The 13,919-nt window shown below is 38.4% G+C and overlaps 1 protein-coding gene across 1 annotated transcript in view; it reads left to right on the forward strand.

Moving 5' to 3' along the window:
* The window catches only part of OPRM1 (opioid receptor mu 1), a 57,836-nt gene extending 44,570 nt beyond the window's left edge, over positions 1 to 13,266 (forward strand). The window contains exons 2-3 of the mRNA XM_069954146.1: positions 9,196 to 9,548; positions 10,845 to 13,266. Of these exons, the coding sequence (XP_069810247.1) occupies positions 9,196 to 9,548; positions 10,845 to 11,371 (880 nt within the window). The 3' untranslated portion in view covers positions 11,372 to 13,266. The remainder of the gene's footprint in view (positions 1 to 9,195; positions 9,549 to 10,844) is intronic.
* Positions 13,267 to 13,919: the final 653 nt, after the last annotated feature.

Consider the following 13,919-nt stretch of genomic DNA (forward strand, 5'->3'; position numbering starts at 1 on the left):
TTACAGCCAACTCGAGGGCCAGCCATGACTAATTCGGCACTGAGGAATGCCCACATAACTAGTGAGCGAACATCCCGATGTTCGGTTCGGATCCCGAACACAAACATAAAAAAAAACAAAAAACATTACACACATGTGTACAGATTATCAGGTACAAGGTATAAAATACTTACAGTAAAGGGGTTATCCAGCGCTACAAAAACATGGCCACTTTCCCCCTAGTCTCCAGTTCAGGTGCGGTTTGCAATTAAGCTCCATTTACTTCAATGGAACTGAGTTTCAAAACCCCGCCCAAACTGGAGACAACAGTAGGGGGAAAGTGGCCATGTTTTTGTAGCGTTGGATAACCCCTTTAATAGCAAAGCAATTACATAGCACTTGTGTATCTTTTATTCGCCGGTACGTATGTACGCAATGACATATACTATTGTATTTATTAAATCAAATAATGCTTTATTATTTACCACAAAAAAAAAAAATTAAATAAAAAGGATTAGAAAGCAAAACAGTACATACATTGGATGGCTTACAAGGCAGGTAATCACAGATAATAAAATAATATATACAAGCTGATGGTATATCAGTCAACAGAAGGAGGTAGGGAAATAAGTGTGACTAATGCACACACTACATTGCAAAACATTGTGAGTGCAAACCAATAGACAATGAAAGGTAACAATATAAATGACCCCTTATCCTCCTACAGTGTAATGAACTGCCTAGTAATACCACTCACCCAACGCAATGTTTTCACTGAACAAGCTTCATCCTTGATAGGGATAAGGGGTGCCCTTCCTTCCCCACACATTCATTGGCTCTTTCAAAGTGGTGGGGGAAACTTGCGCAGTTGCCGCATGTTCAAAAATGTTCTAAAATGATCATTATAACCATGGAATAAATTGTTCATGATCGGCAAACACGAACAATTAGCGGCATGATTAGTTGAGGGTAATTTGCATACGGTGCAGAACATTTATTAAATTCATTTTGGGGGTATATGCAAAGCTCATAGTTGTCAGTTACATATTTGGAAGGTCAGGGGGCTTTATTACGCTATACATATAGCTTCCTGGGCATTTTGGCAGTGATTGCTTCCCATTAACCCCTTAAGGACAGAGCCAATTTTCGTTTGTGCGATTTTGTTTTTTCCTCCTCGTGTTTAAAAGGCCATAGCACTTGCATTTTTCCACCTAGAAACCCACATGAGGCCTTATTTTTTGCGTCACTAATTATACTTTGCAATGACAGGCTTAATTTTTGCATAAAATACATTGCGAAACCAGGAAAAAATTCAATGTGTGGTGAAATTGAACAAAAAAAACGCATTTCTTTTATTTGGGGGGTATTTGTTTTTACGCCATTTGCCCTGGGGTAAGACTGACTTGTTATGCATGTTCCTCAAGTCGTTACGATTAAAACGATATATAACATATACGTATAACTTTTCTTTTATCTGATGGCTTGTAAAAAATTCAAACCATTGTTAACAAATATATGTTCCTTAAAATCGCTCTATCCCCAGGCTTATAGCGCTTTTATCCTTTGGTCTATGGGGCTGTGTCAGGTGTCATTTTTTGCGCCATGAAGTGTTCTTTCGATCGGTACTTTGGTTGCGCATATACGACTTTTTGATCACTTTTTATTACATTTTTTCTGGACTTGATGCGACCAAAAATACGCAATTTTGCACTTTGGGATTTTTTGCGCTTACGCCGTTTACCGTGCGAGATCAGGAATGTGATTAATTAATAGTTCTGGCGATTATGCACGCGGCGATACCAAACATGTTTATTTATTTATTTTTATTTATAACACGGGGAAAGGGGGCTGATTCAAACTTTTATTAGGGGAGGAGGCTTTTTATTAACAACAACATTTTTTTTTTTTTTTTTTACACATATACTAGAAGCCCCCCTGATGCACTCTGATCTGTCATTGATCTATGCTGTATATAGTTATACAGCATAGATCAATGACATCGGCACTTGATTGCTTTTGGCTGCTGCAGCCAAAAACAACCAAGTGCGGAGCCGGGATCAGCGCCATTTTGGCGAAGACCCCGGCAGGTAACTGACACGGGACAACATCTCCGCCACTAGACACCAGGGACAGCTGCATACAAGTGATCGGATGCAGCTGTCAACTTTGACAGCTGCCTCCGATTACTTAATTAACGGGCACGGCGATCGGACTGTGCCCACTAATAGCCACTCAGTGAAGGAGGCGGGATCCGTTTCAAGTCCGCTCAGATCCCGCCTCTGTCACTGAGCGGGCCCGGGAACCGGGCACCGGAGCACTGCGATGCGGGACCCGCCGCTGGAACCGGGGGGGTGAGTGGACATCTTTTCCCTCGGCCACCTCCTCCCCGGTCTCAGCAAAAAAGTCCCCCCCCCCCCCGCTGGAGTACCCAGCAGTAAGAAGCTGAACACTCTACATCCTTGTTCTTATGACCACATTGCGGCTCTGTGCAAGATCCAAGTTGGAAGATGGTGACATATTGAATAGTAAGTAATTAAGTTAATGGTCCCTAGTGGCTCCTTAAGTCTTTTCACCTACAACATTTCCAGGCAAACTTGTTTGTTTTGTTAGATGCCTCATCCGGCCACACAAGCATTATTAGCTGCTGATCCTTGTATTCCCAAACCCACAAAATACATTGTGATTCCATCAATCCAAGTCAACATGTTATTTTGAGAGGACCAAATATAATTTATTTATTTTACGAATCTCTGTATTAATATACACTTGAAATAAAAAAAAGGGGGGGCTTATGTGGTCTTGAAGTGTACCTGTCATTTGAACAGCCATCTGACGTTTTATAGCCACTTGTAAGAAGTTTGTATTGGTGAGGGTCCGGGTGCTGAGACCCCCGACAATCTCTAGAACATAGGGGCAGAAGCGCTTAGCCCCTTCATCTCCGATCTCACTGCTAATGTAGCAATGGACCGAATTATAATGGAGCCTTTGCAGTTGCGTCTTATGGAGGTTCCATAGACTGCCATTAGATCCAATGATCTTATTTGTTCCCTAAGGGCCCTGTTACACAAGGCTGTTACCATTAACGTTTCACATGTATATTTCACCCCTAGAGTTTGTGGCATTCATGTATATAGGCTCTTCTTATCTATAGAGGTCAAACTACATTAATTTTCCAATTTTAAATAATTTGTGTTCTCAAAAATTCATTTGTATCTTTAACTAGAGCTGGAACTTCTCTCCGGAGGGGTCTAAGAAGCCAATCCACATATTTAGAAAAATACTTCGTAGCTGATCCAATTCCAGAGACAATAGGTTTTCCAGGGGGAGTCAATTTATTTTTATGGATTTTTTTTTTCTTAAGATATGCTTATCACTACTAGGGAACTTAACTGATTTGTCACAATACCCAATGGGCTAGAATAGGCCAAAATAAGTCCACAAATCAGTCCTCTAAGCTTTGCATTCTCTATCCCCTAATAAATGTTTTAATTTTAATTTTATTTAAACTACATGCATTATGATAAATGATTAACTACAGACGTGGTTGCAAAGGTGGATCTACTGTATATATATATTGAATCCAAACTTGAAATAAAATAAAAAAAAAAATGTTTTTTAAAGCATTATTTTAAATTCTGAAAACATTTTACTATTGTTATACTGGTTGTAATGAACGGCTTCTAGAAATAGATTTATAGCTCACATTAAATCTTGTCAATCCTGTCTGTCTCATAAAACCGTTGCTCATTGATTGTTCTAAATATAACATATAGATTTGTAGTATATAGATTTTTCTTGACATCATTATATTCAGGTTAAACCTTTACACACATCCTCATTAATGCTGGTTGTAGGATTCTCACTTCTAGTTGTTTTGGGGTTTGTTTGGTACTTTTTTAAATTCATCATGCAGCTTCAGTCAGGTCATGTGATCTCCTGATACACCCCTCCCCCCCGCCTCCAGGAATTATATGTGTCTCTGTGCTCTGACTGTTCTAAACAAGATTTCTACAGGTGGGATAGACGCTCTTATCACAGTTATTGGGGATCATTGTACAGCTTTTGTCTTGTTGTATAATAAGTGTAGAGCAAGTATGATCAGCTGAAGATAATGCTTTATCAAGCATCGACACAATAGAACTCCAGTGATATGTGCTATTGACTGCATCCTGCCAGAGTTCTAATGTATCTTGCAGTAACCGACTGCATTTTTTGTTCTAATTTTTGTACATTTTGTCCCTCCAATGGATGTTTAAATGAAGTATACAAAAATTAGAATGAAAAAATGCAATAGGTTTCTGCAAGACACCTTAGAACTCCGTCTGGATGCAGTAAATTGCCAGAAAATACTGCTGGATTTCATTTAATCATTCCATTCGAGAGACTAAATATACAAAAATTAAACACAAATGCAATAGGTTAACCAGGCACACCCTACACTGCAGAGCAAAGGGCACCTGGTTAAATGATCAAGTCTCCCATTGATTTCAACAGAGTTCATCATTATCATTACCTACCCCTTTAAGTTCATAGATACTAGCTAGGTAGAAGGCATTATTTCTTCTAGTAGAAACCACACCAGATTTGACATCTGTACTTTTATTTTTAGCTACAGTACATCTGTGCTAATTGGATTAACATCTTTTGATGTTAGAACACTATACTATTATATAATACATCCTATAATAATGTAATGTAATACGCAGACACCCATAATATCATCTTCCATGTATATTTTAGAGAGCTCTTCAGTCAGCTCTGCTTTTGTTTTAGTAAACAATATTTGATGGCGTAAGTGCCCTCAGCAAAAAGGTTCTTCAATTCCACATGCAGAAATGTCCTCTGTGTAATTTTTTTTTTTTTTACCAACACCATCCATTGTTCTTTACAAACAGGCAGCTGTATTTATAACAGCTATACTTACTGTATCCAGCTATACTTCTGTATTATTGCACAGATATCATCTATTAAAAAAAAAAAAAAAAAAGCTTGCATATGTACTGTATATACGGTGGTAAGGTTTCAATGTCCAGCATTCAGTGGCCTCTGGGTGTAATGTTTATACAGAGGTCTAAACTTACTTTATCACAGATAAATTCCAGTATAGCTATATAACATCTATACTTACTTGTATCCAGATCCAGTCTCCTGAAGGCTGCTATATAACAGCTATACTTACTGTATCCAGGTCCAGTCTCCTGAAGGAAGCTATATAACAGCTATACTTACTGTATCCAGGTCCAGTCTCCTGAAGGCTGCTATATAACAGCTATACTTACTGTATCCAGGTCCAGTCTCCTGAAGGAAGCTATATAACAGCTATACTTACTGTATCCAGGTCCAGTCTCCTGAAGCAAGCTATATAACAGCTATACTTACTGTATCCAGGTCCAGTCTCCTAAATGCAGCTATATAACAGCTATACTTACTGTATCCATGTCCAGTCTCCTGAAGGCAGCTATATAACAGCTATACTTACTGTATCCAGGTCCAGTCTCTTGAAGGCAGCTATATAACAGCTATACTTACTGTATCCAGGTCCAGTCTCCCAAAGGCAGCTATGTAACGGCTATACTTACTGTATCCAGGTCAAGTCTCCTGAAGGCAGCCATATAACAGCTATACTTACTGTATCCAGGTCCAGTCTCCTGAAGGCTGCTATATAACAGTTATAATTACTGTATCCAGGTCCATTCTCCTGAAGGCTGCTATATAACAACTATACTTACTGTATCCAGGTCCAGTCTCCTGAAGGCTGCTATATAACAGCTATACTTACTGTATCCAGGTCCACTCTCCTGTTTAACAGCGTCCGTTGCTATGCTGTTAAATAGTCAACCACCAGGCAGCACTCATCCCCTTCCTGCAGCTGATACCTCTGTATCGGCTGCAGAAACGTTCTTTTTTCACAATTGATTTGTGGGCACTGTTGGGTGTGTCCGCAAATCAATTTGGTATTCACTTCAATCCAATGTACGCCTGCCGCTGCACATTGCATTGTGAGAACTGCTACTGTTTCCGAACACTGTTCAGTGAAATAACTGACAGGCACATTATTCTAACGCCCGTTCTAAAGAATGGGCATTAGAATAACAATATGCGAACACAGTGGACGGCATTGCATTGACTTCAATGCAATGCCGCCCCTGCGGTAAAGAACGGACGCTCAGGCCATTGCAATCAGCGTCCGCTCTTTAAAAAAAAAAAAGATGTGTGAACTTAGCCTTCTTCTTCCATTTCAAATGAAAGGATCTGAAATTACTAAAATTACAGTAATGCGGCCTTCATATTATGCATATGTTAGCACACATTGATTTTTGTATTCAAGCTAATGAAGAATAATTGCTAAATGGGAAGATCCAATTTTAGATAAATTGGCAGATTGATTTCCCAGTAGCAGTCTTGTATCATTGAACAGTTCATATTAGGAGCATGTATAATGCTTTTCTTATGTTTGCATTCAAAATCGGGTTGAAATGTTACTCATATTTTGGAAACACAATGGATATGTGGTAAATTGTGCAATTATGTCTAATGTACTGAGAAGCATTTTGTATCTCTGTTTTGGCTTTGTTTTGTTGTCAAAACTAAGCCAAGAGAAAAGAAAAAAGGTTCTGATTCTGGAAAGATGTGGATTTCATATTATGCAATTCTTGTTTGGGCTTACAAATGTTAATTGACTAAAACACTGGCAACTTTAAATAGCCAATAAACTTGCAGGGAAGGCCTGGCACATTCTGTTATGCTGTAGCCAGGTGACCTGGGTCTATATATGACTGGGTCACCTGATGTTCAGCTCAGACACCATCATTTAGTAGGCAGGGAGAGAAGCTGGAGGAGGAACAGCGTTAATGTAGGGAAAAGCTTAAAGGGGTTATCCAGTGCTACAAAAACATGGTCACTTTCTTTCAGAGACAACACGACTCTTGTCTCCAGTTCAGGTGCGGTTTGCAATTAAGCTCTATTCATTTCAATGGAACTGAGCAGCAAAACCCCATCCAAGCTGGAGACAAGAGTGGGGCTGTCTCTGGAAAAAAGGGGCCATGTTTTTGTAGCACTGGATAACCCCTTTAAGTAGGTAGGCAGGCCTGTAGCCTATAAAGACCCAAAAGTCTCAAAAGTAGAAGAATATAATTAGAGATGAGTGAAGCTAATCTGGTGAATCAAAATTTACTGTGAAGCATGCTTTCAATTTGCTTCATTCGGTGAAGCGAATTCCTGCCGATTCGTCAAGGAAATTTGCAAAAAAAACACCCCAAAATGGCGGCTGCACATGCTCTCTGAAGCATCACTGGGCGTGAGAAAAAGATTAACCATAATCAGCTGCAGGCCCCTCTGTGATGTCAGCACCTCCCCCTCACCCTCTATGTAAGGCAGTTTGGTAATAAAAGTGGCCATTCAGCTGTGTGTGGAGGAGAGCAGGATTGCAGCAGGCAGTTACAGCAGAGCAGGGAGAGACTAACAGAGCAATATAGGGACAGAGAGAATAGAAGAATGGCAGAAATTGGCTGACTGACTGGCTGATTGACTTTTTTTTCGTGATTTTCTAATTTTTGACACTTTTACAACAACATGCTTTAACAAATTCACCATTCTGTAATAGTCCCAGTATTGTAGCGACTATAGTTTTGGATGTTTTATTTAAATTTTTTAAAATTCGATTTGTGAATCTTAACGAGTTTGACCTGAAATTTGCGAAAACAAATTTCCGGCTACTTCGCCCATCTCTAATAATGAGAAAATTACAGATTAAAGTATGTACATAAAGACAGCAGTACAGTACATAACTGTAACATAGCATTAATAATATTACTGTTAATAAACATGAAGAGAACACAGTACTCGTAGCACTAACCGCTATAGATGGACATGTAACCATGCTGTGCAAAGACTAACATAGGTTCATTCATGAAATACATCAACTTACAGGCGTATTAACCACATAATGGTTTGTTACATTTAGAACACTGCAGACAGTAGAGGTTCACATGCTTATTAACTTCTGTTACTGTAGACCATAGGATTCCCACACCAATTAAGGCTGATAACATACCTTGTGGGTTGCCTAGAAGAAAAATTATTTTTACGTTAGTTACAGCACTGGGTAAGTCAAAGTAACACATTCAATTATTTCTGATCGTTGAGTCCAAGGTTTCCTATAGCATCTGCACAAATGATCCGCTATGATTCCTGCCTTAGAAATAGTTTGCCTGCTTCCCATTTATCAGTTATCAGCAGGCATGGACCAGGTTAATCATACTCGGTAATATGTGCTGTCACTAACTTAAACAGAATTTTTCTTCTAGGTGACCCACAAGGAAAATTATAAACCTTAATTGGCGTGTGAATTCTGCAAGTTATGGTAACAAATGTTAATAAGTGTGTGAAACTCTGCGGTTTACAGGGTTCTAATTGTAACCACAGAATCAATATGTGGTTACTGGGCCTGTTAGTTGATGTATTTCATGAATGACCCTATGTCAGTCAATGCACAGCACGGTTACACATCCTTCTACAGCGGGAACTGTGTTTCCTTTCTTAATGTTTAATAACAGTAATAGTATTTATGGACCCTGTACTGTACTGATGACTTTATGTTCAAACTTTAATTAGTAATTTCACTTTATATTCTTACACTTTGTTTCCACGTTATGTTCTTGCATTCTCCCCCTAGTATTCCTGTTCCATTTCCTTGGTGTTTCCACTTCTTTCTGAAGTTTTTGGGTGAACCAGACACCCTGCCAAGCAAAAGATTATTCTTTCTATTGGACAGCAGACACAAGCTGTAAGGAAACAGACTGATGGGGGTGCTATGCGTTATATGTACTTCCCATCAATACCATCATTTATTATTTAGTAACTTATCCTCCAAATCAATCAGTTGCGTCAATCGTAAATTTGATTTGTGTCATTGACATTTGTTCTGTTAATAATGTAGGTATATTTGTCGAGTCACTAATTTAGACAAGATTACAGGAAATGAAGTAAAAAAATATGGTTTTACATTACTCACATAACTTCAATCTCTTCGAGGCCTGAAAGGTTATTTGTAAATGAGCCTGAAATAAAATAAACCCTAAAGTGATGCTATCGAGATTCCATTATAGATTTATTTTTGCTAATTTTTGTTTATAAAAAAAATACTTCCAGCATGGTGTAAATAATAAAAATATGGACATTTATAAAAGTCTAATGGACAATTCTTCTATATTCTAGGTACACAAAAATGAAGACAGCCACCAATATCTACATCTTTAATCTTGCCCTAGCAGATGCCCTTGCAACAAGTACCTTGCCCTTTCAAAGTGTGAATTACCTTATGGGAACCTGGCCCTTTGGTGATATTGTATGTAAAATTGTTATATCAATAGACTACTATAATATGTTCACAAGTATTTTTACTCTTACTACAATGAGTGTTGACCGGTATATAGCTGTTTGCCATCCCGTGAAAGCTCTTGACTTCAGGACACCAAGAAATGCCAAAATTGTTAATGTCTGCAACTGGATCCTTTCCTCAGCTATCGGATTGCCCGTAATGTTTATGGCAACCACAAAAACGGACAGAGGTAAGTCATTAAAAAAAAGTGTATTCCTTTAAATAGATACCCAAATAGTCCTCTATTCTCCTGTAGGAACAAAACTAAGATATACTGTATATTACTCTGATTCTAGGATTCTTTATGATCAGCAAGGGTCCAACCCCCATGATCCTTATGATTCTTAAGGTCCACATCACTGAATTAAAGATTCTGTAGTTTTAATTTTATTTGCAAGTCGCAAGAGGACGTGTGATTTCTTCATCTGTTTTAGTAAATTAAAAATGATTTAAAGCTTTCAGGATACCCTTTTATTTTATAAGCAAAAGGGACAATTACATATCCCAGCAAGTAATGGGTGAGCATCACAGGGAACATTCCTGATTATTATTGTACTTTTTGTGCTGATAACTTTTAAACCACAAGAAAAACTGCAAATTTATTCTGGTTTTCTTTGATATGCTACATGGGCAACGTATCCTTGATCCAATAAGATAGGCCCCCCTCACTCATTACATTCAGGGATATACAGATATGTAAATTTTCCTTTTTTTTTTAAATAAAAGGGTGCCCTGCTACTTCTGGCTCTGTACATGTATTTCTCATTAAATAATTCTGGAGCTTCTCTGCATATAGGTTCTGTGTTCTTGCTAGAAATGTATGACTAATTTATCAACCTGTTGGGAACATCTAAAGGTTCATGGGTTCAGGTGCAAGAGTTCAGAAGCCTGTTGTTTTTTTCTTTTTTTTGTTTTCATTTTAAAATCCGGCAAGAGCTGGGGGGAACATTATAAGGAACAACTACTTACCTCTCCCTGTGCTCGCAAATTGCCATGCCAGAATGTCCGGGAACCCTCACGGAAAACATTTTCTCCTGAGTTCTGATGATGTCACGACTCGGGGGGAAAATGCCTGTCCTGGCTGATGGATGCCCCATCAGCCAATCAGTGACTGCAGCAGTGTCCCGCCCCAGTCACTGACTGGCTGAGCGGGGCATCCATCAACCGGGTTGTGATGTGGAAGAGAGGAGAGCTAAAGAGCACCGGCTGATGCCCCTGGAATGGGCCGCGGTGAAGCGTGGGCACAGGTATCAGTAAGTATAAGTACTTTTTTTTACATTTTCTCACCCCCTGCCTTCAGTAAATATTTTTTTCTCCTTTAAAAGACTACATCCAAGATATACTAAAGCATTTCCTGGTAGCTATTTAATGTTACAAGGTTCCTTATGTAAACCAAAATTGTTCTTTTAAAATTAAAAAATATTAGCATTCATAGTAATAATAATAATAATAAAAAATACACACTAACCTTTTTTATGTTTTTAAGGTTCAACTGATTGTGCTCTTATATTTCCACATCCTTCCTGGTACTGGGACAACCTCTTGAAAATATGTGTCTTCATATTTGCCTTTATAATGCCGGTCCTTATTATAACAGTATGCTACGGGATGATGATCTTACGACTCAAGAGTGTCCGAATGCTGTCTGGCTCCAAAGAAAAAGACAGGAATCTGAGAAGAATAACCAGGATGGTCCTGGTGGTCGTTGCTGTGTTCATTGTCTGCTGGACTCCAATTCATATATATGTTATTATTAAAGCCTTGATCAATATCCCTCCTTCTCTTTTTCAGACAGTGACCTGGCACGTATGCATTGCTCTAGGTTACACAAACAGCTGCCTTAATCCAGTGCTTTATGCTTTTTTGGATGAGAACTTTAAGAGATGCTTTAGAGAGTTTTGCATCCCTACATCTTCTACTATTGAGCAACAAAACTCTACCCGAATGCGTCACAATACTCGCGACCGCGTTTCCACGGCCAACACAGTGGATAGGACTAACCATCAGGTATGACTAGCCGTGGAAATGTCATGTCTGGATTCAGGAGTTCCTGCAAGAGATGACATGAATTCTGAAGTTACTCAGATAACTACAGGGCTTTAATTCATTGATGGAATGAGACTAAAAATCCTGTTGAGTTTGGCACAATAAGGTCCAAGCACTTTCGATAGGAGACAAAGATTGTCACTGTACAGAGATGGTATATTCTTTGATGAAGCAACAGGTGGATGTTGCATCATATACATTTATTCTAGGTGTACAAAATGTAAAATACCAAGGACTTTGATAGGTAGAAGTGCATATTTTATAATTGAAAGAAAAATTATATAATTTGGAAGAGGTTTCAAATGGGTTTACAAATCTGCACATGAAGATACAGTACTTGGCGAAGTCTTGACGACTTTCTCTAATGACTCTATGTAGGTTTCTGTAACCACCTAAAGACAAAATAAGCATAACTAATGGATTGTAAATAACTTTTCTAAACACAATGGTCTGTGCCAACTTTAAAACTATTACCCAGGGTTATGCCTGTCTCTTGTTTGGATGTAAAACACATAGTGATATTCACACAATGAAGATACCAGCAAAATGAATAGGCAAGCTGGTAAGCAAGCTAAACTACCAAGTAACAAATAGTAATACATTTTGTAACATATAGTATTAATGAGAGATAGAGAACAAACAATAATTCTAAACAACCTAAAAGCCATAATACAATACAAAGGTTGTAATGCCAACATTTCCTCAAGGGCAGACGCTTTAATTACGTATTAGATCTCATAGAGTTTATTTTTTTTTTTTTTTTATGGATAGGGACTCAAAGGAGAAGTCCAGCGGATTATAAAATTTGGCAGCCAGCATGTGCAGTGGGGACCTTAAATACAAGTACTAACTTACCTCTCCCCGTGCCCGCTGTGAGCAGCGGGACCGGCCTTGGTACCTCCGCCGGAAGGCATTTTCTTCCACGGTGTGATGACATCACAAGTCAGGAGAAGAGGCCTATCCCAGCTGATGGACCGGCTGCTCAGCCAATCAGTGACTGGAGTGGCGTCCTGCCCCAGTGACTAACTGGCTGAGCGTCCAGTCCATCAGACGGGTCGTGAGGTGTCAGCTCTGGACATCTCAGAGCCCGGTGGTGGACCAGTGGCCGGCTTCGTCACTCACCACAGCAAGAGGTGACTTAGTACTTATAATTCATTTCCTCCCTGACCCTGCTGGCTGCAAGATTTTATAATCCGCCAGACTTCTTCTTAAAAAAAAAAAAAAAACTAAGAATTTGTCCTCCTTAATAGGTGTAAAGAGTAAAATACATTAGAGGCTGTATAGTTTATTAAAAGGACAGGTGCCATTTGCATGCCTACCCCCACACATTGTGGGTTAATATGCTGGTCATGGACAATATGGGTGCATGGAAATAAGGTGGTATTAATGGAGAAAGGGTCCAATTTAATCTGAGAATAAAAGATTTGAAAGCTTATTGTAAAGAACAAACATTCATTGATAGCAATAGGAAAAGACATTTAGCTTGTGACCTTTTCTAAGTTTGGAATTCCAGCCATTATTGCAGAAATAGATGATGTTTAGTTCCATTTTATATCCGTTTGCCTATTGTGCTTGCTTAGATGACGTGCTATAGCTTCAGCTATATATACGATCACTGCATCACTACGATGACCTAACCATGGAAGTTAGGCATTATGATCAGACACATGAATATTTTCAGATAATAAAGGAGTAACCAACATTCGATTTGTTTTATTCCGTTTATTGCATAAAATTAGGAAATCATTGAAAGAAAACCATGCTGCGTGCTGCCTTATAACGACTCCTTGTAAATAGGATACAAAGTATTTTCTTGACTATAATTTTATGTGTATATTATCATCTACAGTCAATTAAGGATCCCTAGAAAAAAAAACTATGAAATTAAAATTTATAAAAAATTATATAAAATTTAAATGTTTCATGATATACAATTTATAAAAAAAAAAATTCTAAAGCTATTACATATGGAGAAGCTATTTTTAACTATTGGATCTTTTTATTATCCTTGATTGTCACAATGAAGCTAATCACAGGTGGAGTATTACAGTCTTACTAGACTACTGGTAATTCCGCTATGATATCGCTGTAATGCTGTGTTTGCAATGTATAAACTGTCAACTCCTGCTTACCGTGTACTTTCTCTATCAGCATTTATCATATCAATAAAAATCGATCTGCTTCGTGAGAGTTCATTTTTTAACATACGGTAAATGTTATCAATATAATAGACGTCAATGTGATGATGAGGGATCAGTTCATTTTCCCGTTGTGGGAAGGACTGCAAGATGAAACATAATCCATATTTCATCCAGAAGTTGACAATCTTAGTGTAGGGATTGCCCATGATTTAGATTATAGGGGAATGTAAGAAGATAAATATCTAAGAATAAAAGGAACAACAAATGTATTACCAAATTTTTCAGCGTAAAAGGCGACTGAGCGTATAAGACGACCCCAAGAAGATTGTCAGGGGTTCACCTTATACGCCTAAAAATGTTAACCCCAGCCCTGC

Source organism: Dendropsophus ebraccatus, chromosome 15 (genome assembly GCF_027789765.1).
Source record: "Dendropsophus ebraccatus isolate aDenEbr1 chromosome 15, aDenEbr1.pat, whole genome shotgun sequence".
In the NCBI taxonomy this organism is placed as follows: domain Eukaryota; kingdom Metazoa; phylum Chordata; class Amphibia; order Anura; family Hylidae; genus Dendropsophus; species Dendropsophus ebraccatus.